Below are 25,480 nucleotides of genomic sequence, written 5' to 3'. Positions count from 1 at the left end.
GTCTGTGGGCTTTTTTGCTGCCCCCTCCCCCCAATTTCCAGCTCTGCTCCCCTACTTGTATTCACCAGCTGGGGCTAGCCCAGACCTTAGGGGTCTCTCAGTGTTTCCTGCCACAAGCTAACTTCACTTAAGAGAGTGAGGCATGGCCTGTAAATACTCTCAATAATTTTGCTACCACTATTTCATTTCAGAGTACAGCCCTCTTATTTGCCCAGACTTGTCTCAAGCTCTGGGAGCTCAAGGGATCTCTTGTCTCAGTCCTGTAGAGTAGCTGACACTACAGATCCACTGCACTTGTCTTTTCACTTTTAGCCACCTCTGCCTCTTTGCCTACTCTTCCCAACTCCTTTCTCCAGGAAGCTTCCTCTACACTTGACACTGTCAGTGGGACTTTGTGTGTATGCGTGTGTTTGTGCTGGTACTAAAGATTGAACTCAGAGCCTTATACTCTCCCTTGGCTTTAATGCTCAAGGTTGATACTCTACCACTTGAACCACGCCTCTACTTTTTGCTGGTTAATTGGAGATAAGACTGTCTTAGATCTGTCTGCCTGAGCTGGCTTCAAACTGTGATCCTCAGATGTCAGCCTCCTGAGTAGCCAGGATCACAGGTGTGAGCCATTGGCAACAGTGGGGCTCTTAATGCTAACCCTTTGTATTTGTCAGTTTCTTCCCCTCTGCAAGGTCCTTCTCCCACTTCAAAGTATATAGTCAACTTGGGCTGGGAATATGGCCTAGTGGTAAGAGTGCTTGCCTTGTATTCACAAAGCCCTGGGTTTGATTCCCTAGCACCACATATATAGAAAATGGTCAGAAGTGGTGCTGTGGCTCAAGTGGCAGAGTGCTAGCCTTGAGCAAAGAGAAACTAGGGACAGTGCTCAGGCCCTAAGTCCAAGGCAAAAAAACAAAACAAAAGTATAGTCAACTTGCCCTTAGCACTCCTATTCCCCCCTTCCCATGGCCTCATGGCTGATTCTGCTGCCTGAATTAATGAAACCTTCTTTTCTCTGTGTTTAATTTCACTTCATAGATTCATAAACAAAAAGAAACAGAAGGTCCTCAGGATCATCCAGTGTGGCCCTGATGTCAAAAGGTGGGTACATTTAAGAACCCCGACCACCAGGACCAAGTTAAGGGTCAGCTAGAAGTGGCAGTGAGATCTGAGTGACAACTCAGGAGAGGCACCCCTTTGTATCACTGTGACCTTTTGGAATGTTGCTCCCTGCCATACCCACACACCACTGAGCCCTTTCTTTAATCCACTCTGGGGGCATATCCCCTCACCATGTGAGTTCCAGAACAGAGGGAAAGACTGAGAATCATTTCAGTTTATCAGATTCTCCTGAAGAAAAAAAAACCTGAAGGTCTTGCATTTTCAATCAGGTGGTTTTTCTCCTGTGGTGGATGTCCCTGTGCTTTGGTTGACTGATTCTACCCATCAGTGAGAAGGCAAAGTTACCAAACCACCTCAAAAGTCAATCAGGGGAGCTGGAAGAGTGGCTCCAACACTTTCATCCTTCACTAGGAACAGAGTTCTTTTGTTCTCTGCATTCATCATTACCCTGCCAAATCTCTTTGCACCAGAACCTAAAACCTCTGGACCAGCTACAGACTACTGACCCTGACCTCTGGATCTTGGGCCCCACTACAACATATAACCAGTTACCTGAATTATTGGAGTTGTTGTACTTTGCTGAATGTTCTTCACTATTTTCAATAGCAGATCGTTTAGACTTCTTTAAAATTAAAAGGGGGCAGGGGAAGAAAAGAATAAGCACTCTGAAGCTGAGAATTAGAACAAAACTTTTTCCAGTTAAAGACAACATCATATTTGGAGCCCTAACTTAATACAGTGAAAAAGCCACAAGCCAAAAGTAAAAGGGGAAATAAAACCAGGAATGCTGACTTGATCATCTCAAGTCAATAATTTCTTCCAATTATATTATACCATAACGAGCCCCGCAAACCAGAAAACTATATGGTCCATTTCTGTGCTGATACTGTGTGGCTTTTAAAAAAGCTACAATCCAGTCATCTGGAAATACTTTTAGCTTTCAGGAAGATATAGCACCAAATCTGTCATTAAATGTGCACCATTAGCCCAAAACTTTTTTTACAGACAGTAAAGAAATTCATGGCGAATACATAAAAACCATCAGGGAGAATTTAGGGACACTAGGCTTACCTTTCGAGCTAAAATCTTTCTCTTTTTTCTTTCTTCCTCAGACCCATGGTGTGACTGAGCTCTTGTGAGTCTTCGATGCTGGTGAATCTTTAAGAGATCACAATTTCCCACAAATGTAAGTAAATCCAACACAAGGTAGTTTCCTAATGAAAATCTTCTCTAACATGTTTAGTCCCATCAAATTGTTGGGATAAAAAAAGTCTTTCTTAGCTTGTCTCCCTCCTGGCACAGGTTTGGATATCTGGGAGAAGAGTAAGCAAGGGGATGAAGACTTTTCTTACTCTCCTCGCTTTACCCTGCCTTCCTTCTTTCTCTGAAGAATGTTATTCCTAGTATCTTCACAGCATGGACCATACAACAGGAGCTGCCAACCATCACTACCTAGCATTAGGGTCATGAAGAACGACCACTCTTTCTGCATGTGTTGATTTCCATGCAGACTGAGGTGCTTGAGTCCCGGACAGTGAAGTACTCAGCTCTATGTCATAGCATATAACCCAGAACCAAGTTGAGAGAATGCACTAAAATTTTACAGAGTGAGAAATTAGTTCAAAGTCAATTATAGGGGCTAGGGGTGTGGCCCAAATGGTAAAGTATCTGCCTAACAAGCATGAGGCCCTGACTTCAAACCTGAATACTACATTGAAAAAAAAAGTCAATCATGGTAAATACCATGAAAAGAATGGCAATGGGAGAATTATTATTGATTTACCTGTTTCTGTTCTTCAATTAGTCTCTTTTCTATACATTCTTTGGCAGTTCTCAATGCCTCTTTTAACTTGGTGGGAATCTGAAAGAAAAAAAGGATATGGTCTACTCCAGGAAGTAAATGGGAATTCTAAGTCCTGGAAACACTGATGAGCCGCCAGATACCAGGGTGGAGGTCCTCTAACATAAAACCACTTAAACTGTCCGCTCAGGTCCCATCCCAGCCACTCTCATCTCTCTAGCATTTTAAATAATGAACACAAAGGGAAGCAATGTTGTAGCTCTTACACGTCTTGATTTCAAGATCTATTGCACAGATACGGTAGTTAAAACATTATGTTAGCCAGGCACTGGTGGCTCATGCCTGTAATCCTAGCTACTCAGGAGGCTGAGATCTGAGGATCAGTTTAAAGCCAGCCTGGGCAGGAAAGTCTGTGAGATTCTTATCTCCAATTAATCACAGCAAAAGCCAGAAGTGGCACTGTGGCTCAAGTGGTAGAGCACTAACCTTGAGCAATAGATAGCACCCAGACCCAGAGTTCAAGCCCCTGAACCAGCAAAACAAACAAAAAAAAAACCACTGTGTGGACATAATGAGAAATATGAATATAACATATACAAAATTGAATCCAAGCTGGGATGCAGTTCAAGTGACAGTACCTGCCTAGCAAGAACAAAGCCCTGAGTTGCTACCCCAGCATCATCATAAATAATAATATCAAAATGGGTTCAAAAACGTAAGACCAAAATGTAAGACCTAAAACTAAAATTCCTAAAGGAAAACATAGGAGAGCAGCTTCATAATATCAGAGGTATCACTGATGTGTGTGTGTGTGTGTGTGTGTGTGTGTGTGTGTGTGTGTGTGTGTGTCCGTCCTAGGGCTTGAGCTCAGGGCCTGAGCACTGTTCCTGAGCTTTTTTTGTTCAAGGCTAGCCCTCTACCACTTGAACTACAACTCCATTTCTGACTATTGCCTGGTTAACTGGAAGCAATGCCTCCCACACTTTTCTGCCTCGGCTGGCTTTGAACAATAATCTTCCTGGTATCAGTTTTCAAATCATGAAGAGTCCAGATTTGGAAAACGGACATCAGATCATGTTAAACTGTCTTTATTCTTCTTTTCGTCCTCCCTCCCTCTCCCGTCCACCCCCGCCCCCATTTCTTTCTTTTTGTGCCAATTCTGGGACTTGAATTTAGGGACTGGACAGTCCCTGAGGATTTGTGTCAAAGTTTATATTCTACCACTTGATCCACAGCTCTACTTCAGCTTGTTTGGTAGTTTGCTAGAAATAAGAGTCTCATGGACTTCCTGCCCAAGCTGGCTGCAAACTGCAAGCCTCTGGTCTCAGCCTCCTGAGTAGTTAGATTATAAGCATAAGTCACTGATATCCAGTTTGTCTTTATTATTCTTTTAAAAAGTTAAATTTAAATTAGTCTTGAATAGTTAATACAGCTACCTGGCTCAAAACCCAAACTGTGCCAGATATGGTGGCTGTTATTTGGAATTTCCAGGGTTGTGGTTCAAGGCCAACCACAGGAAAAATGTAAATGAGATACCCCTCCCTGACATCTCAATAAAAAAGGGGGGAGGAGATGGTATGATGGTATGTGACTGTGATCCTACCTATGTGGGAAGGGCACACAAGAGACTCCTAGTCCATACCAGCCTGGACATAAACTCAAGACCCTGGTTGCGGGGTGGGGGGGTGAAGCAAGGCTGAGGCATGTTCAAGTGGTACAGCACCAGTCTAACAAATGTGAGTCCATGAATTCACCTCCCAGCACCACACAAAGTATAAAAAGAAAAAGAAATATACACAATAGAAAGTCTCCTGCCTCATTCCTCTTTATGGAGGTAACCAATGTCACTAGTGCCCTGTGTGCCTTCCCAGAGAGTCAGTGTACATATAAGAAGTTAATGTTTTCCCCTCTGGCTTAGGGGAAGAGCCAGGTTAAATACTAAGCCCTGAAGCCCCAGCACTGGAATGTCAAGTCTTGGGGAGCACAAGGCTAAATGAACACATTTCCTAAGAAGTTTCAGTGAAGAAATACATTTTTAAAACTTCCTCTACTTCAGATCCAAAGACGCAGTGATTGCCAGAGCCCCAGTAACTGGCGAATAGGACAGATGACAGTGCTTCTCACCTACCTGTACACGCCTCTCAGCCCACTCCACCTTTGTTTCTTCTTTGGTTTGTGGTTTTCTGCCTTTTCATCATCTAGATTTCAGCGTGAAGAGAGATCTACCTTTCACTCCACCATTCAGTCAGAACTGACTTCACAGTGGTGAGTAGCCTGGAGTCGGGAGCTCATGAAGACGATTTGATCGTCTGACCATTAACAACAGACTGCTGTTATTGGGCACAAAACTATTTTGCATACAGTAAGTGGGGACTCAAAAACAAAGTTTTTGCTCAAGGTGGCTCTCCACTGTCCTGGAATGTACAGAGGCATTTTCCAGGCCCCAGCGGGGAAGGGAGGAGGGACAATGAAAGGCCAGGGCTGCTACATCACACCCTGCAGTGCAGAGCAAAACAGTATGTGGCCCCAAATGTCAAATGCCATGGTTAACAAGCTCTGCTGTAGATAATGAACAGCGAAGCAAGGCATCACTCTTGGCTTTTCAGTAACAAAGCCCATGTTCTTCCCACGACATAATACCATTGCTCCCCATGGGGCTTCCTTCCAGACTTTTCTCCTGACACAAACTTGTGGTGGACATACAGTATTTGATATCCTATTTTTATTAACCTTAGCTTAAATCACAGCAATCTCCCATTACAACCATGTCTTTATATGCTTTACTTTTATGAGAAATAATTTTTAAATATTTTAAACATTTTAGCCCTGATTATAGAATAAATCGTTTCCAAATTTTCACTACTGTTTTATTCATTTATTTTTAACTAAAATAGTTAAGCCGACTCAATGTCACACAAAAAAAGGTATTTTTTTTGCCCTACCTTAAACTGTGGCTTTTCTGAAGTCCTTAGTAAAACATCACTGAATAATCTGTGAAGAAAAGAAACAAAACACATGGGCCAATCAGACTGAGAAACTACTAACCACTGAGGCCTCCCTTTTCCCACCATATACCCACCACTCCGTGTCTGCCAGTAAAGCTCCCACCTATCCCACCAAGGTGCTACCAAAGGACTGGGCAAGCTGAGTGCGAGGGGTTATTTCCCCACTATGGGGCACTATAATATTGAAAATACCAATTTGCAAAAATATTGCGGTAGATATTTTTAAACCAAATAATTGTTCTCTCTCTCTCTCTTTTTTGCCTCACAAGAGAATAAAATTTATTCTAGAACTCTAAAGTAAAAATGCTCAAGTAAATGGAAAACAATAGTCCTGATTAGAATATAAGAGAAAAATTTCTTCCAAGTGCTCATCATGCTTCATTTTCAGAAACAGTAGCTTCTAGAGTGTATCAGTTCTTTCTCCAAACATATGTCATTACAAACAGTAACATGAGGAACTCCAAACTGCTTTAGTTAGAATGATTGCTTAAATAGTGTCTGTGGCGGTGTACTATTCCTTTTTTTTCTGTCAGTTGTGGGGCTTTAACTCGGGTCTGGGCACTTTCACTCAAGATTAGCGCTCTACCACCTGAGCCACAGCTCCCCTTCCCTGTACACTAGTCTTTACTTTTTTTTTTTTTTCTAATAAGACTAAATTTACTCAATACCCTAGTAAAATTTTTATTGTAATTATCCAACCATATAAAAAAGTACAAAACAGATTTTGTAGATTTCTAATATACTAATACAAAGTGCATGACTACAATACCGAATATCCTACAGGCAAAGAGAGGTGGGAAGGGAGAAAAGAAGATTGTGGTTGAGGTCTAGTAATAAATAAATAAATACAGAAGTTGAGATGATCAACATTATAGTATATCCTACCACCAAAGGTACTGCAGCCAAATGTACAAAAAAAGACTAAAAAACAAAAAACAGAACCACTTCCAAACAACTCAGGAGTAAGATGATGGCTGGACTCACTCTGAAACTCAAAGACCGGCAGAGTGGACCCAATTCACTGTGTAGTCTGTGCCCATGGTGGCTTGGAACATGTAGGGCTTTCTTTTTTGCAAAAGAAAAGGGTTAGATTAAGAACTATAAACTACAGGGTCCTCCTTAAAAGTGGCTCACTTCCTATTGTGATGCTAATTTATTTGTATGCGTGTGTGTTGCACAGGTACTACTAGGTCCCTTAGCTTGCTTTCTTTTGGTTCTGGTCCTAAGATATGAACTAAGGGCTTGGGCACTGTTCCGAGTTTTTTTGCTCAAGGCTAGTACTCTCCCATTTGAGCCATATGGAACTATTCTTTACTTTGATAAAGACAAGAAATTCAGAAATGACAAACTCTCCTTTCCCCTAGAGTCCTGGCCAGAGATTATTTACTTCCAGATAAAACATTTTAATTGAGCACAGACTACACCTCTCCCAGGACTGTTCATAAGGCTAAAAGCCCACAGAAAGACTTAAAGAAAGATCTAAGTAAAGAAAAAAAGTATTTGGATTTACATTAGAACTGGAAGATGAACCAAAAAAAATGAAAGAGCTTTGGAGAAGGGAATAAAACTATGAACTCAACTCAACTATTCTGTACATAGATTGTACAAATGCATTTTGTTTCAAAAGTCTGTGTAGACATTCTTGGTTTCCCAACTGGATCCATATGTTCATTGTTACTAATGGTTGTTAGTTTGGAGACATATGTTCTAGTGTCCGTGGAATATTATTATATCATATATGTCTACAGGGCCTGGGCTATTAGCTTCTTTTGTTCATTAGTCTTCCCTGGGTGCTGAGTAGCACAAGACCTACAGCAGGCCCTCTCTAAAGACTTGAGGTGGGGCTGGGAATGTGGCTTAGTGGTAGAGTGCTTGCCTAGCATGCATGAAGCCCTCGGTTTGATTCCTCAGTACCACATACACAGAAAAAGCTGAAGTGGGCTCTGTGGCTCAAGAGGTAGAGTTGCTAGCCTTGAGTGAAAAGAAGCCAGGGACAGTACTCAAGCCCTGAGCTCAAGCCCCAGGGCTGGCAAAATAAATAAATGAACACTTGAGGCAAGAATGGATAAGGAACCTGGAGTTACCAAGTTACCTCCATCCTGACTTCAAGCTGCTCTATACCTTGCTTGCAGCTGTTTCTGTTTCCTGATTGTATCTGTTACACAGCAAGCTGGGGCAGACAAAGTTCCAGATCCTGGAAACTACTCCCAAAGGTTAGGAAACTTGCCCAAGGTCTCCCAGGTAGTGGGGATGCTAGGATCCACTCACAGGTCTGTCTGACTCCTCAAGCTCTCAGTGCCTCTCCACAAAAGGTAAGGCCCCAATGCACCCTATCTTATCTTAGTTGTTGAGAGGAGAATGTCTTGACAGTGCAAAGCTACTAGCAAAAGGCTTGGTACATACTAGAGGTTTAATAAACATTATCCAGGGAGGAAATGAACAAAGAAAGGAATGAGAGCCCGGAAATAAACTGAGTCTTCGTCCTCAAGGGCAGAGCCACCAAAGCCCTGAGACCTGTGAACTTTCCAAGTGGCAGCTAGAGCAGGGCCAACAAGGACAAGCACCAGAGAGAACCCTCCTTCCTTTCATGCTTGCTAAGGTGGGAGTGCCACATGTACACACGCACACACACACACACACACTCACACAATGTTGACAAGAGGAGAGACAGACAGGAAAAGAGCACTGGTGTTCTAGGAAAAGAATCAGACTCAGAGTAGAGGTTCCACAGACAGGGTCATGGCATCATGCTGCAAGTGGCCATCAGTGAATAGGTCACTTATACACTGCATCTTCACTATGGCACCGGGCCCTGGGGCACAGCGATCCACATTCAGCAGTTTTCAAGACTAAGACCAATGCATATGATTGACTTACGGCATCTGTAAGAGCCGGGAGACGGTAGGCATGCCATTTTTACAGGCTTCACAAGACAGCGTAGACTCCAACACGGCCACTTGAAATGAACAGATACACATTTTAGTTCCACAGAACACACTGGAAGATTCACTTGGTGATGAAAAGTATGACACCGCTTTGCAACAACTGTCTGCAGGCTGATCAGGACAGTGTCAAAACTCTTCACACACAGACAGATGGCAAACATGGGGGCAGGGGGGGATGTTGGCACACTGGTGTTACCAACAACTCAAAAGAAATGCCTCAGAAACCATGTGGTGACAGGAAGCTGAGTAATTTCAAAGGTAATTGGAGGAAGGATTTAAGACACCATTCACAAAAGTGTTCTCTTAACAGAGGAGTTATCACTAACTACAGACAAAAATTCTGAACCTGAAAGACATTTTGTTGATTGCCTGCTTTAAATTTAAGCTAGCACACAAAATGCTAGCTGTTGATAACTTACTGTCTGACACCTTGGGTGACAAAAACAAGTGCAGCTAGATTCTTTGACCCACAGGTCAATGTGCAATTTCAGCTCCTCAAACTCTGCATAAAGCTGAGTCTGGGTTTTCTGAACTGCATGCCTCATTTGACACAGTGACACTTCGTGGAATGTTGACTTCAAGATATTCCAAGCAAAATGGTACATAGCTACCCTGCCCTCCTCCCTTGGTCCCAATGGCAAGTCCTGTGCTGGCTAAGGATGGGCCTCTCTGGAGTCTGTACTGGTTCCTATGCCTCTCTATCCCTAAGGTGCTTCTCACTTAGTCCCTGGCTTTCCTCAGCACCACAAAACAACACTGGAGAGCTGCTAGATGCCATTTGAAAGTCTGCACACCTGGCTGAGCCTGTTGGGTTCTTATGTACCAGACTTCTAACCATGGCTCTGGTATCCTTTTCAAATCCCACTTCAACTTTGGTGGGACTCCTGACACCTGCCAGGTCTTTAACACTGGTTACAAATTGCCTGGACCTGCCTTCTGCTTCTACTTAAGATTAATGTGGGCCACATTTCTCTTTATATCTTCCTACCTCCAGAATTATAATGCATTTTGCAAAAAGTTGCCCCAGTTTCACACAGTTCAACAATGGACAAGCCATCTGAACTTCCACTGAAGTGTATTTCTGACTCTGAAAGATGTCAACTTCTGGTTCTTTCTTTGACCCTGGTTCCTGGACTCTGGAAGGAGGGCCCAGAAGATCCTACTAAACCCGTACTGACCCACTGTCGTGGATGGTGCAGGAGGAAAGGAATCCACAGGCACGGAGTCTGGGGGTCGCCCATATGTCATTTCATACAGTAAGTGGCCAAAGCAGTGGACATCCACACTTTCTAGTGTCTGGAGAAGAAAGAGAACAGTGCTATGTGTTCTGCAGTTTGTTTTTGTGATCCCCACCATTCTTACTCATGGCTTTCATTGACAAACAAAGTCCAGGAGTAGCTCCACGCCCAACACAACTCCAAAATGTTTTTTTTACGAAAGTTCACAATGTTTGTGATCCTACCCTTTACTGTTTTCTAATCAATGATTCTATTCCCTTCCTTGTCCCACCCACTATTTTATCTTAGCCTCCTGAAGATCCAGCAAAGACTTACGGGAGAAATGGAGTCAATGAGAAATGCCTGCCCCAATTGTACCCTTCACTGCTTAGCACACGTGGGCATGGGCAGATCATGGGTCCTGCCATGTGGATAATTTACATATAAAATGAGTCTACTGCCTCATTACTTGAACAACTTACATTAATTTTCCTGAATTGTGTGAAGTAGGATCGGTAGTAGGAAGGAAGGCCCAATAAGGAATTCTCAAGGTCTAGTAGCCGGCAAGTATCCCCATCTAACATCACATTAGAAGCATGAAGATGTCCATAGGGGAATCCCTTGTCATGGAGAAACTTCAGGACCTATTTACAAATATGCACAGGTTACATTTCCCCCATAACTCATTCCAATATAAAGGTACATTGAACTTGGTTGTTTTTAACAATTTTTTGGCTGGGTATATAGTTTGGTGGTAAATTTTGTGCTCATCATGGAGGAGGTCCAATTCTAAGGTTTAAAAAAAGTTGATATATTTAAAAACAAAAATCAAGCTCATTGCTGAGGAGACAGCTGATAAAAAAATTGTCACTCTGTCACTTCCTTTGGAAAAGGCTGTGAGACTGTCAGATGTAATACCAAGCTTCTTCTTTGATAAAGAATATAGAAGCAGCTCTGAGAGAACAGCTCTGATGCCAAAAGGCTCTACAGAGCCTTCGATGTGATCCCTATAGGTCAGGTCTCTCGATTCTCTTTGACAAGTAAAGGTATCAGATCAGTGCTTCTGCCAGTTCCTCAGGTAAGGGCATTGAGTTGAAAACATTTCTAGTCTAATCTCAGCTCCAAACATATTCAGTTGTTTATTAATGGAAACATACAACACGCTATCACAAAAAGAAGCAAACTTTTCAACTGCCATTTAAGTAAACAGTAGCTTACCCAGAAACAGAGATGACTTAATACAGCCTGCAAAGCCCAGTGTTAGAATAGTTACAGGCAATGGTGTGCCTAAGGTGATCCAGTGACTTCCAGAAAGAGAAGAAACTATCACAGCTTCTCTTTCAAGTTGCTACTTTAAAATTTCTTTACCTTATACAAAACCTATTAGTAGTAAATGTGGATAATATATAGTTAGAGATAAATAACATGAGGGTGGTTATGCTGAAGACTAAGGATTTTTTTAGGGGGTGGGTGGGGTAACTGGTCCTAGGACTTGAACTCAGGGCCTAGGTGCTGTCTCTGAGCTTTTTTGTGCAATGCTAGTGAGTGTTCTACCACTTGAGCACAGCTCTACTTCCAGCTTTTTGATGGTTAAAAGTCCCAGACTTTCCTGCCTTAGCTATGATTGAACCACAATCCTCATATCTCAGGCTCCTGAGTAGCTAGGATTAGACATGAGCCACCAGTGCATGGCAAGGTTAAGATTTTTATGCATAAATTCAAGAAGCCTAGAGAATATGATTTAGAAGACAGTGTAGAATGACTTTCTCTTTCTCTTTCTTTCTTGGTGCTGGGAATCAAATCCAAGGTCTCATGTACACGAAACATATACTCTTAGCATTGAGCTACACCTCCAGCCCCAATGAGAAAGGCTTTCATTGCTGATTATACTTCTCTAAGACAGATATGTATGTATGTATGTATGTATGTATATATGTATGTATGTATGTATATATATACATATATATGCACAGAGATAGAGATCAACCAAAGATAATACAGAAGTTGGCATCCAAGTAGTAAAGTTCTTAAAAATTAGACACAAGGGGCTGGGAATATGGTCCAGTGGCAAGAGTGTTTGCTTCGTATACATGAAGCCCTGGGTTCAATTCCCCAGCACCACATGTACAGAAAACGGCCAGAACTGGCACTGTGGCTCAAGTGGCAGAGTGCTAGCCTTGAGCAAAAAGAAGCCAGGGACAGTGTTCAGCCCTGAGTCCAAGCCTCTGGACTGGCAAAAAAAAAAAAAAAAAATAGACACAAAATTCCATTAGCTAAAGGTTTTGGGATGTTTAAGATCTAAATTACTGCCACCTTCATCTCTAACATTGTTTTGTTGGGGTAAAATATGATAATACTATCAATTTACAAGTAATTAGATGCTGTTAGTAATTTTGAGGTCTTTACCCTTAGAAATATGTGGCTGTGGGCAGTGTAACTTAAAAATTACTTACTTCTAATATTTGTCGTCCGTATGTTTTTATCTGCTGGAGTTCGAGGCCCTGAATCTTTTTAGGGTTGCAATACTTCTTTAGGAATGGGTCCTTTGGTTTTGACTTTGGAAAGAACAGAATAACAACAACAACAAAAGAATACATAAGAAAGCGGCAGGGAGCTAATACCTGCCCCTGAACTTCCTGAAAAAGCAATGCTTCACAGAAACAAGAGATGTGGGTTTTTACTATGTCACAGTCTGTAGTTGACAGAAAGCAGCTCACTTGGGTTCTGTCCCTTCTGTATCCCCAGGGAGGATGAGCCGGGTCTGACGTTAGCAGTCCCCAAGTGCTCAAAACTGTTAGAATTCTTCAGGACTGCCTTACGTTCAAGACAAACTTATAGCTAACTCAAGAGAGCAGCCTGTAATGTAATGGATATATTCATTAAATGTTCCCTTGTGTGGAGAAAGGAATCATTTTCAAACAAACTGGATAGTCTTTCCAAGCAGAAAACATTAAAATAAAACCTACTGGGCCTTAGCTTTATGGAACCTTATGTATCACATGTCAACAAGTTCTAAAGGAATTTGAGAATTTCATGTTCATAACTTGTATCATAAATACCTTGTAGATCAGATCCTTCAATGTTCCTTTCTCATTAAACATCCTAATTAGCAACGCTGAGGATTCATTAGCTGTAGCAAAAGTAACCCGATAGATGTAAGGGTGCTGTCAAAACAAGAGAGAAATTTGTATTAATTTGCATCAGCATCTAGACTGTTTTAGGCTCAGAATCCCAAAAGTCTAATGACAGAAGGAAGTGGTTAAATGACAAGGCAAGTTCTACACACAAAGGCATCTGCTTTGGGGTATGCATTCTCAAAGTGGGGGCACACTGTAGGAAAAGAATGGTTTTGGAATAATGGTTTGGGTAAGGATACAGCCAACTCTGAACAGCCAGCCACATGGGAGACCAGGATAAATGTGTCTTTGCTCACAGCTTTGACTGGTATTCTATACTGCTGTCTAGGTACCAACACAGGGAGCACAACAGCCAGGAAACATCTTTTGCATCTCAGCCCTTTTCCAGAGCAGCAATGACAAGCCTTCCTCCCCCTCTACAGAAGTCTGTAATATGACAAGTCACAATGTCCTCCACAGATAGGGACACTGATGTCAACCAAGTAGGGTAGAAACAGCAAATTATTTACTGACTGAAAGAAAAGTTCTCATATAACCTCACAGGAATGGGGAAAAAAAGCTCTTGAAATAATATATTTTTTCAAATGATTACTAAAAAGCTTAGCACTGGTGACTCACATCTATAATCCTAAGTATGCAGGAGGCCAATATCTGAGGATTATAATTCAAATCCAGCTTAAGTAGAAAAGTCCACAAGACTCCATCTCCTATCAACCAGCAGAAAAAGCTAGACTGGAGGTGTGGTTCAAATAGTAGTATGTTAGCTGTGAGCAAAAAATCCATGGGGAAAATAGAGCAAGACAGAGTGTAAGCTCTGAGTTCAAGCCTTGTGTGTGTGTTGGGAGATGGAAGGGTACATTTATAAGAAAGTAACAACTAAAAATTTGAGTTCCTATTTCTAGTTAGGATTACAAGTGAGTTTTATTATTTTTGATCTGTATTTCCTGATTTTTCTACAATTAACATGTAGGTATAATCACTATTTCATTTTTAAAAAGCACATTCACTAAAAGAAATTTAAATGTGGGTATTGGCAACTTGTATCATACAAACTCAAGATGACAGTATTTTTCTTGGATATATATCCTTTAAAGTTTTTTTTGATATCTTAACAAGACATTTTATCTTTAAAATTGAATTTGCCAACCCAAGTCAATGTAATTGTGCTCAGTCCCTGGATGATTCATTCCAGGGTCCTATATCCTTGCAGTCCATTTATCTTTGCTGAAAATTTTGTACACCTATTTTGAAATATGTCACTGTCACTCTTTCCAATTTAGGCTGTGGATTAGAACTGGGAATTAACATAAATAATGCATGCTTTCCTAGTTAGCCTGTGAAAACAGTAATGATGACAGCAAAACAGCTATTTTGCTTTTCTTCCACCTAACTTGCCTAATCCTTAGCAGTTCTGTCTTCTCAGGCTAGAAATAAATCTTTGAGTTCCACTGATAGAAACATGCTCACTAAGAACAAGAGGCTCTGAGAAGGAGCTGCCTTCTTATTCTGATATTTGCTTAATTACCACATTTCATTTGCTGTATAGATGTCATGACTGCCATTTTTAATGGTTTCTGATCTATGGCAGTAGCCCTGTAGAGTTTCAATCTGAAATCAACTGAATCTTTCCATTCTCTTGCACCTACAGGATATATCCAGCTCCTCTACCCATGTTTACCCTCAAGAAAACACTGTGATTCTGTGGCCAGCACTGGGAATAACAGAAGGATTTGTACTCACCAAACAGGAAGGCAGAAGTTTGATTAGACACTGAAAATCTCTATCTGACAAGTACTTGTCTGGACCAAGATCAGCCTGAAAACACAGAAATATCAGGATACTGCCTTTATTCATCAAAAGAAAAACTCATAAGTTTCCCCTTTAATTACATTTGTCCAAATATATAACTGCAAAAAGATAACAACCACACTAAACTAAGTCTTGCTCTGTCAAGGTCTTTCTGGAGAGGCAGTATATAAGACATCTAAATATCAGGACTGGACTGTGACCTCATCTAATTCCACTGACCGAAATGTATGACTAGAATTCCCAAAGTAAGAGAAACAAAGCCCAACTCTTTTCTCTAGAAGCAAGTTCTAAAACTGACAGCCCTAAAGAGATGTCAGAGATCTCTTTTCAGCTCCTACTTCTTCCCAAATGTTAGCTAAGTATAATTAAATCTACACAACCAAATGCATAGCAACATAACTTAGAATGACTCTCCTTTGCTGATGGACTGAGAAAGCCATTATATCATCTCTTAATAGCACAAGACAATTTTGTAATTCTCTTGTCAAATCCACTTTCATAAACTGACCTAAATCTCCTGAAATAAAACTGGAGCAAAAGAATGAGCTTACCCAGCTTAACACTAGCCGTTCCTTTGGCTGATTTTTAATCTTCATCAAAAAATATTTCTTCCTTATCCTCCAGCCTACCATGAAAGCAGAAATATGTTTATAGCTGCATATTTTTACAACTGAGTTGTTACCAAAATTAAGTTCAGCAATATTAGCCACAGATAGATAATAATTAGTAAAACTACTTGATAATCTTCACATGGAAAGGCTGTGTTAAAAAATGAAAAAATCACTTCATGGACATATTAGGAAAACAGTACTTCAACTGAAATTTATTGAGAAAAAAAGAAGAAGAAATGTTAGTTCTGATATAATCATCCTATTTTCTGATGAGTTGTTAACCAAAATTCATTAAATAGTAAAAGCTAAGGACAATGTTCCTCCAGTAGTAGGGAAGCAAAATGAAATAGAAATTCCCAGAATTTAAGAGCTTTCTTGGGATTACATATCAGCAGATATGACTAAGAATCTGGTTCTGGGACCCATCTTTTAACAGATAGAGCATGCTAGTTTCTTACCTATGTGTTTTTATTTTATTTATTTATTTATTTATTTTGCCAGTCCTGGGCCTTGGACTCAGGGCCTGAGCACTGTCCCTGGCTTCTCTTTGCTCAAGGCTAGTACTCTGCCACTTGAGCCACAGCGCCCCTTCTGGCCATTTTCTGTATATGTGGTGCTGGGGAATTGAACCCAGAGCCTTGTGTATACGAGGTAAGCACTCTTGCCACTAGGCCATATCCCCAGCCCCTCTTACCTATGTCTTTCAGTGGTTCTACCACCTCCCACTTTGGTTCTGACCGGAAAAACATGGAAACATGTTGTAAGGCAATCTCTGCAAAAGCATTAAAGAAATTCATTAGTCAGACATATTAGGAAAAGGTCATATGGTCCAGATATTATTCTTGCAAATGAAATCCATGCAATTTATGACTATGGGTGTGTGTGTGTGTGTGTGTATGTGTGTGTGTGTGTGTGTGTGTGTGTGTGTATACATGTACAAGCCAGTCCTGGGGCTTGCACTCAGAGCCTGAGCATTGTCCCTGAGTTTTTCGTGATTAATTGGAGATAAGAGTCTCACAGACATTTCCTGCCTGGACTGGCTTCAAACAAAAATCCTCAGATTTCAGCCTCCTGAGTAGCTAAGATTACAAGCATAAACCACTAGCACCTGGCTATGAACTTTCAAAAAAAAGTTAATTACAAGGCTGGCTTGTCAGTAGAGTTACCTGTAATAAGCCTGAGACCCTGAGTTCAAATTTCAGGAACACCACAGGAAAAAAAATGAAAGAAAGACAAGGCTTAATTACAAAAAAGATCATTAAAATCACTGCAACTTTATGTAAAACTAAAGCCATTTAACATTAAAATATTGAAGAACGAAAATATAGTTCTTAATGTGAAAAATATTTTTAGACTGAAGAATCTAAAATATATAAACTGAATAGCCTAGTTTACCTATTTCTAAGCCAAGAATTCAACACATCAGACCAAAATCCAAGCCCAGGACTCAAAATGTACTCTAAGGTCAGACTGGAACAGCATGCTCCAAGTGATATTTATCCCATCTTCATTCCTCATGGGATTACAGCTTTCACCACAAAGAAGTGATTAGCCTTAAGTATATGCTGGAAATAAAAGACAGTGTTTTAGAAAAATATCTATGTTCAGCAACTGCATGGTTGTATTGTGGGAAGTCAATGAGTGCCTGTTTACTGGAAAAAAGAAAGCCACCTTTTTGGTATTCATTTATCATAAGAATATTTCCCCCTTTTAAGAACACAATGAGAAGAGGAAGATCTTTAAAGTACACTGTACTAATAAGTATTAGAATAACTGTGCTTTTTACATTTCCTACAAAAACTAATATCTGTGAGTTATTTCCTCTCAATATAAAAAACAAATGAAGCCCCTCCAGATTCTTGAAAGCAAAGAGCAATCTTCCAAAGCATTGTGGAACTTCACCTCTGCCCAATGTTAAGTTTCAAGGAGACCGGGGAAGTGTGAGGAATTCAGCAGCAATTCTCTCCATTCTTTCAAAATGACTTCCTCAAACTACCATGCTAAGAGCCTGCCAAACAACATTATTTTGATTTATTTTACAAAACAATATGAGTAAAAAAAATTAGGGGAGGGGCTGGGGATATGGCTTAGTGGCAAGAGTGCTTGCCTCATATACATGAGGCCCTGGGTTCAATTCCCCAGCACCACATGTACAGAAAATGGCCAGAAGTGGCGCTGTGGCTCAAGTGGCAGAGTGCTAGCCTTGAGCAAAAAGAAGCCAGGGTCATTGCTCAGGCCCTGAGTCCAAGCCCCAGGACTGGCCAAAAAAAAAGGGAGGGGAAGAAAACAATTTACTATCTATCTGTTTACTGAGTCAGATGTAAAGTGTCAGAAGAAAATGTGTGATTAGTAAATACAAAACGGGCTCCATTTATATTTGTTATAACTACCATTTGGAAGGACTGGGTATAGCAGAAGAACATACATTTTTATTAACATGGGGAACTCTGACTTCCTCTACAATGAATGTTGATATGAAATATTTCAGTATTTCCAAAACAATTTCAAAATAAACAAATTCAAGAGGAAATTGCTTTAAGTGAAGATCACACCAGTTTTGAGAAGGATCATGAACAATGTCATAGAATGTCATTTCAAGAGAATCCAAAGAAAAGTTGTTCAAAAGTAATAGTGAGGAGCTGGGAACATGGCCTAGTGGCCTAGTGGTACAGTGCTTGCCTCGTATACAGGAAGCCCTGGGTTCAATTCCTCAGCACCACATATATAGAAAAAGCCAGAAGTGGTGCTGGGGCTCAAATGGTAGAGTCCTAGCCTTGAGCAAAAAGAAGCCAGGGACAGTGCTCAGGCCCTGAGTTCAAGCCCCAGGACTGGCCAAAAAAAAAAAAAAGTAACAGTGATTCATATTTATAACTTCCTAAAAATCATTTAACAATAGTATTTTTCCTATACTACAGACATCTTTTTAGGAATAGAAAATGAGAAGAGAACACAGACAACTGGAGAGATTTGTAATTGATAAATTGAGGACTGGGAAACAGATTTTGGAGAAAAGGAATTTTCTTTCACTGAATTATGATTTAATGACAAATAAAGCACATGGTTACCAGGCTTTCGATATTAAATGTCCTCCTTTCTCAGATTCAAACAATATGTTACAACCAAACATCTATAGCTCTACCTTTCCTGGCTTCCCAATTGCTTACTAAACCAACACCAAGCTAACCCTATTTTTCCACCTATCTCTGGCTTAAATGCAACTTTCTGACTTGATCTCCCCAATGTGGGATGACTCACACTCTGAGATTTGCCTCGCATGGCCTCTAAGGACTGGCCTGCCCCAGTCTCTCAGCATTTCTCATTTGGCCCATCCAATCCTCCAACTTCAGCCCAAACTCCCTGGTCCCTTGGCCAGGACACTCTCCTTCTTTGCAGACCCCTAAGTGTTCTATTGTCCCTCTCTCATGGAATTACCAGAGTGTTAGGATGACTATCTTCCACTCAGCTGTAAACTGGCTGGAAGGATACCTCTTCAACTGGGTAAAGCCTAGTGCCATTTTGAAATACTTCTTTCTCCCTCGGGCTGCTCTGCCTGGAGCACTGGCCCCTGTCTCTCACTAGCCCCTGTCTCTCTGACTAGCCTGGGCTCTCTCATTACATCACAGTATAGGTCTCACCTCTGCTGGGAGGGCCTCTCCTGTCTCCTGGTCTGGACTACTTGTACTTTCCAGCCCTCATCCCACCCTCCCCCTTCACCAGAGTGCTGGCCTGTGTTTATTGAGCCATGGCCTGTCAATCTCCATGCTTCAATGCTTGTGGGTAGGTGGAGAAGAGGCTCTTCCTTTCTCCTTGTATACACAGCAGCTGGCATATAGTAGGTACTTAAACCATATTTGACAAGGATTCAACATTGGGTGTGGAACCTCTCATCAGAGCATGAAGCCATGAAAAGGCAGGCATCTGCCCTCTCTAGCATGATGGACATGTGGAGAAAGCTATAGCATGTGCTCAATGCATGCTGGAGACAAAGCCAGGCAGGAAGGGGAGAGCCATGCCCGAATCCACCCTTTGTTTCCTAAGAAGCTCAGAAATACCAGGTGCCCCCCACTGTATACAGTCTCTTTGAACTTATAGATAGCAGCCCCCTGGGTGACTGTGAGGACAAACACTGACTCCTTCCGCACTGAGGCTGGGGTCCAGCTCTCCAGACTTTGTCTGGTGTTGCAGAGGCTTCAAGCCCCCCCACCCCCCAAACATCCTGCTTTTGTTTTAACTACAATCCCCACCCATAACCCTCCCTCTTTTATCCTACTAGTTGAAGGATTCCTGGGGTTTTAGGACTAGAAAGGAATTTCAATGATCCCTGCTCCTTTCCTCTCCTTCCCAGACCCTTGTTTCATAGTTCAGGGTTCAGGATCCCTAGGGCACCTAGGGAAGGTGCTGCTAAAAAACAAACCCAGGACAACAACAAGGCCTCCTGCCTCCTGGTTCAAATGACTATCATGTGACATGAAACCCCCTTACTCTGAACAGATGCAGAGATGTAGTTTGGGGGTGAGAATAAGGCTACCTGCAGAGTGGCTTTTAAGTAACAGAAGTGGCTTATTAGATAAATACAAGCTGGGTGCCAGACCAGGTGCCAGTGGCTCACGCTTGTAAACCTAGCTGCTCAGGAGGCTGAAACTGGAGGATTGTGTTCAAAACTAATTCAGGCAGGAAAGTCTGTGAGATTCTTATCTCCAATTAACTACCAAAGGAGCCTGAAGTGGAACTGTGGCTCAAGTGGTAGAGCACTAGACTTGTGCACAAAAGCTCAAGGACAGGGCCCAAGCGCTAAGTTCAAGCTCCAGGACTGGCAAGGAAGGAAGGAAGGAAGGAAGGATGAATACAGTACACCAGTTTTCCTTGTTCAATAGATGACCCCTCAAGTAGAGTTCAATTAAATGAGCATCGGACAACTCCCTCCCAGAGGACAAAAGGCCTAATTTACCTTCTGGTCCCTTTTACCTGAGGCAGAGCAGCAATTCCATGCTGGGGTCTCTGGTGGCAGATGCTGAAGGCCTGGGAGCTCCAAATGACCCATCCCCTGGGGACCAGGTTGGCACTCTCAAAAGACACTCTTTTTCTCCCCCCAAATAAAAAGTTTAATTTCAAGCACCAAGTTCATCAAGCATAGTTCATTCAAATTTAGCCTGAGCACAGGTACAGTATTTTTTTTGCCAGTCCTGGGGCTTGGACTCAGAGCCTGAGCACTGTCCCTGCCTTCTTTTTGCTCAAGGCTAGCACTCTACCATTTGAGCCACAGCGCCACTTCCGGCCTTTTCGTATATATGTGGTGCTGAGGAACTGAACTCAGGGCTTCATGTATACGAGGTAAGTGCTCTACCACTAGGCCATATTCCCAGCCCCAACAAACTTTTCTGTAAAAGATCATAGGCAATGAGTTGTCTCACTCAGAACATTTAATTGATTTAAAATAAGAAAAGACATAATGTTAAAAGAATCTGACAAAATGATATCTCATTCTAATGTTCTTAGGATTCTACCCAGACATAGCTTAATCTTCTCTATCATAGAAAAAAAAAAAGACTAAATGCCTAAGGCTATTCTCACAACTGTAACATACATAAGCCATCTCCTCTAAGAACCTTACCTGTAATTTGATCAAACCAGGAATCAGTGCACATATTTATCATACAACTTTATAGCACAGAGATGGTTAAATCAGAGTCAATCAGATGCATGGAGATTTGATCAGCAGGCAATCTGCCATAAACATGGCATATTATACACTGCCTAAATTATCAGCATCAATTTACTAACTAATTTCCAGGGTTCCATTTTCCCCCTGATTTTTGCATTATCTCTGAGTTCACCATGTAAACTCTGAATGAAACACCTGAAATGGGGAAGTTCTTGTGACCAAGTACCACACAAATGACATTCCATGATACAACGAAGCTCAATTTGTTTACAAATGCCTTCTAAATAGGCATACTTTTTATTTCTTTTTTTTTTTTTTTTGCAGTGAGGAGTAGGGGAGGGGGAGCCTTGAACTCAGAGCCTGCTTCAGGTTTTTCTCTCAAGGCTGACACTACCACTTGAGCCACAGCTCTATTTGACTTCCTGATAGTTAATAGGAGATTTTTTTAAAGTCTCATGAACTTTCCCACTTCAGCAATCTTCAAATCACAATCCTCAGATCTCAGCCTCCAGGGTAGCTAGGATGACAGGAGTGAGCCTTCAGTGCCTAGCTTAACTCTTAGCCCTTGCTGATTTGGGCCACCCCTTGAATACAGAACTCAAATCTTGCTGAAGCAAAAATGGTAACCAAGAAACATTTAGAAACTGAAAAGAGGTAGACACAGTATCCATGTTCAAAGGGAGAAGTGGCTCTGCTCTAAGAACCAGAGTTGGGAAATCGGTGGCATGCCCCTGGGAACCTCAGCCACGCTATGCATTTCAGGAATGGTTCCGGAGAGCTGGCAGGAAGGGCAGCCTGAAACACCCTTTCTTGACACTGAGTGAGTTAGCCAGAGGCAAGACAAATTTTGACATTTCATTCAAAGGGGGAAGTAAATCAGCACTTCTCATGTATTATTACAGGATTCTGCCCTCTACAGGGTGGCTGGACTTACAAGCATTTAAATTCTACTAGCAGTAGCCTTTTTTTTTTTTTTGTGGGGAGGGGGCGGGGGGGGGGGGCGATAGCAGTCCTGGGGCTTAGACTCGGCTTGAGCACTGTCCCTGGCTTCTTTTTGCTCAAGGCTAGCACTCTGCCACTTGAGCCACAGAGCCACTTCTGGCCTTTTTGTATATATGTGGTGCTAAGAAATTGAACCCAGGACTTCATGTATAGGAGGCAAGCACTCTTGACACTAGGCCATACTCCCAGCCCCTAGCAGTAGCCTTTTTATACCCCTATCCACATCTGCTTTACACTCCTAACCAGCCATCATGCTGTCAGGGAAGGAAAAGATCAAGAACAAGTAACAGCAGATGGAGGAGGTACAGTAGAGGGAAAACCAAACCAAAAAGATCAGGTAACCTTCCAAGGGCCACACAGTATTTTAACTTGAAAAAAATCTCGGACCAGACTATAGTCACACAAATATACAACACTAGTTAAGGCACTCCCAACTTGAGGACCTTAGTAGTTTCCTTAGCTGAAAGATGACAAGGTAAGTTCTTGAGACAACAGCTTCAAGATCCTTTGAACTATGGACTCAAGTGAACCCATGCACTTCTGCAATGAGCTCCTTGAAAACAAGAAGCTCATCTGTTTTGTGCCTGTAGCCCCAGCCCAGTGGTGGGTGCATGGTGTGGCGGATGTGTGATGCTGGTTGTGTGAAAAGCATCATTACACGTGCACTACATCTGGATGCCTGTCTTCAGGAAAACATCAGCTGACTCTCTCAGGAAATAAAATAAGCAAATAGGAACAGGGCTGAGTCTGGCTGACTTGATAAACTAATCTAGATGACTTGCTGACAGTTGTGGGAACAGTAATGGGTGGAGCATGGAGAAAGCCACAGAAGATGCTACTCTCCCAGAACTGACATTGCCCTGAGAGTTTCAGTTCTGTCTGTGAGGACTTTCTCTAACATCAAACAAAATAAAAAGGGAAAGGGGGAGAATGGAATCCTTGTAACAACTCCATGCCTGATTTTGTAACTTACAGAAAACATAAATTTGAAATAAACTTTCCTTCTCTTTGCTACATTCTGAAAAGGCATTTTCCTTGGTCTGCATTACACTTCCACAGCAAGTTCACTCCACAGCAAGGCCTCTCATACTTTAATATGTATGCAAGTCACCTGGGGACCTGTTCAAGTCAAATCCTGATTCAGCAAGTCTGGGACTGAACCTGAATTCTGTACTTTCCACAAGTCCTCCTTCATGCCATTGCCGCTGGTCTGAAACAACATTGTGAGTAGCAAGCATCAAAAGGACTATGTTTTTTTTTTAACTTGGCTGTGTAATGAAATCACTTGGAGAACTTCACCAACTACAAACCTCACCTGCTGGGATTCTGATTAAAAGGGATACGGGCAGTCTGGACATCAGGATGTAATTTAAATAACTCAAGTGATTCTACTATGCAGAAAAGTTTGGAAGAGGGCCGCTAGTTCCTCTTCTTTGAAATGAGAATGAAAAGTGTCTCCCTCTACTTTAAAATATTTCAATAGAAATTTTTTGCTGCTGTTGTTCATTTTTTGTCAGTCCAGGCGCTTAAACTCTGGGCCTGAGTGCTGTTCTTGAGCTTCATGCTCAAGGCAAACACTCTACCACATGAGCTACAGCTCCATTTTCAGCTTTTTGTTGTTGTTGTTAATTGATAAAGAGTCTGATGGCATTTCCTGCCTAGGTTGGCTTTGAACCATGATTCCAAATCTCAGTCTCTTGAATGGCTAGGGTTATGGGGATGAGCCACCAGTACAATAACAATGTTTTAAAGACCTAATTATCTGACAATATCTATTTTCTTAGCAATAAAATTAACATATCCAGATTTCCATTTACAAAGCCTCTGAGCATATCTAAGTTTTAACCAATCAACTGCATTCTATTTATTGGTTCAATTCTATGGCAGTTTCTATTGGTATCTTCAAGGCCACAGCAGAGTTCATTAAATATTTACTTCGTCCTTCTGCTGACATCAAGCTATTCTGCTGGCATTAAGTTATTGATGCTGGTCTTTTTGTATAATTATTATTGGAACAAAAGCCATTTCCATTTCAGATCCCTGGTAACATCATGATGGAGGAAGATGTAGAAGAGAGCTGTCCTCTATGAGTGTCCCCAGGAGCAAACAGGAAAACACAGAAAAGACCCTTCCGAATCACTATTGGGTTTCTGGAAAAAATCAGATACCCTGTACACTGTAACTACAAAAAAATCCAAATACAAAAGAAATTGAAATTACTGTGAACATGTGGATTATGTGCTCTCTGTTCTGACAGAAGGATTAAAGACTAAATATGTGCTAAAAGTGATCCCTTAACTATCTGTGAAGACATTACAAACACTAAAAATAATTTATGCCCCTCATAAATTCACAGCAAGTTACAACCAAGTAAATCTTCATAAATAAACATGCTAGCTTTCTCCATATATTTATCTCCTGCTAAGTCCAGTGGCCCAAAATATCATAGCTCATAGATCCTTTATGCTTACCAGTGTAGTTTGCGGAATAGTTGTTTGGATCTAAAAACTTCTTAACCAGCTCACAGTTAGACAAGATATGATTTGTGGTGATAACGTTGAGATAATTCTGAAGACCTTTCTGCCTCTCAGCTATGAATTCACGATCCATGTTCCCAATCAATTTTTTGGGAGGAAGAGGTAGACTTAGTCCTGCAATCTTTAAAAATAAATAAATTAAAAGGTTATATTTATTTTATCCACAAATAAGACTTGATATCACAACTCTGAACTGTCATAGCTCAGGAAATTTGAAACAACATAGATTTTAACATGTATACTAATTTTGGTGATATTATAAAATGTGGGGAAAAAAACCTGTACATTTTAGAATTGATAAAAATCCTATAAAAAGTGCAGTAACTCTCAAACTTGGTTTAATTTGATTTTTACAAAAGTTATATATGAAGGCCAGGCACTAGTGGCTCATGTCCATTATCCTAGCAACTCAGGAGGCTGAGAACTGAGGACATAAGTTCAAAGCCAGCCTGGGCAGACAAATTGGAGAGATTCTTATCTCCAGTAAACTTTTTTTTTAAAGAAGTGGAGGTGTGGCTCAAGTGGTATAGTGACAGCCTTAAACAAAAAAGCTAAAGGAACAGTAACCCCTCTGTACATCACCTTTATAATAACAATACAAAAATTTTTAAAACATCATTACTGTCAGCACCATGATATTC

At 41.3% G+C, this 25,480-nt stretch overlaps 1 protein-coding gene across 5 annotated transcripts in view; it reads right to left on the bottom strand.

Moving 5' to 3' along the window:
- Pxk (PX domain containing serine/threonine kinase like) overlaps positions 1-25,480 on the bottom strand; it is an 82,238-nt gene that overhangs the window by 13,930 nt on the left and 42,828 nt on the right. For 4 of the 5 annotated variants that reach the window (XM_048356036.1, XM_048356035.1, XM_048356038.1 and 1 more), the window contains exons 4-16: positions 24,774-24,960; positions 16,333-16,410; positions 15,579-15,652; positions 14,959-15,033; positions 13,141-13,245; positions 12,535-12,636; positions 10,564-10,725; positions 10,043-10,160; positions 8,797-8,875; positions 5,857-5,905; positions 2,897-2,974; positions 2,185-2,271; positions 1,666-1,735 (exon numbers count right to left, since the gene is read on the bottom strand). In XM_048356036.1, the coding sequence (XP_048211993.1) occupies positions 1,666-1,735; positions 2,185-2,271; positions 2,897-2,974; positions 5,857-5,905; positions 8,797-8,875; positions 10,043-10,160; positions 10,564-10,725; positions 12,535-12,636; positions 13,141-13,245; positions 14,959-15,033; positions 15,579-15,652; positions 16,333-16,410; positions 24,774-24,960 (1,264 nt within the window). The remainder of the gene's footprint in view (positions 1-1,665; positions 1,736-2,184; positions 2,272-2,896; positions 2,975-5,856; positions 5,906-8,796; positions 8,876-10,042; positions 10,161-10,563; positions 10,726-12,534; positions 12,637-13,140; positions 13,246-14,958; positions 15,034-15,578; positions 15,653-16,332; positions 16,411-24,773; positions 24,961-25,480) is intronic. The other variant, XM_048356037.1, reaches the window with a different exon arrangement.

The sequence above is a fragment of the Perognathus longimembris genome, chromosome 10 (genome assembly GCF_023159225.1).
Source record: "Perognathus longimembris pacificus isolate PPM17 chromosome 10, ASM2315922v1, whole genome shotgun sequence".
In the NCBI taxonomy this organism is placed as follows: Eukaryota; Metazoa; Chordata; class Mammalia; order Rodentia; family Heteromyidae; genus Perognathus; species Perognathus longimembris.
Note: the sequence above shows the minus strand (reverse complement) of the source record. Positions and strands in the feature narration are given on the sequence as shown.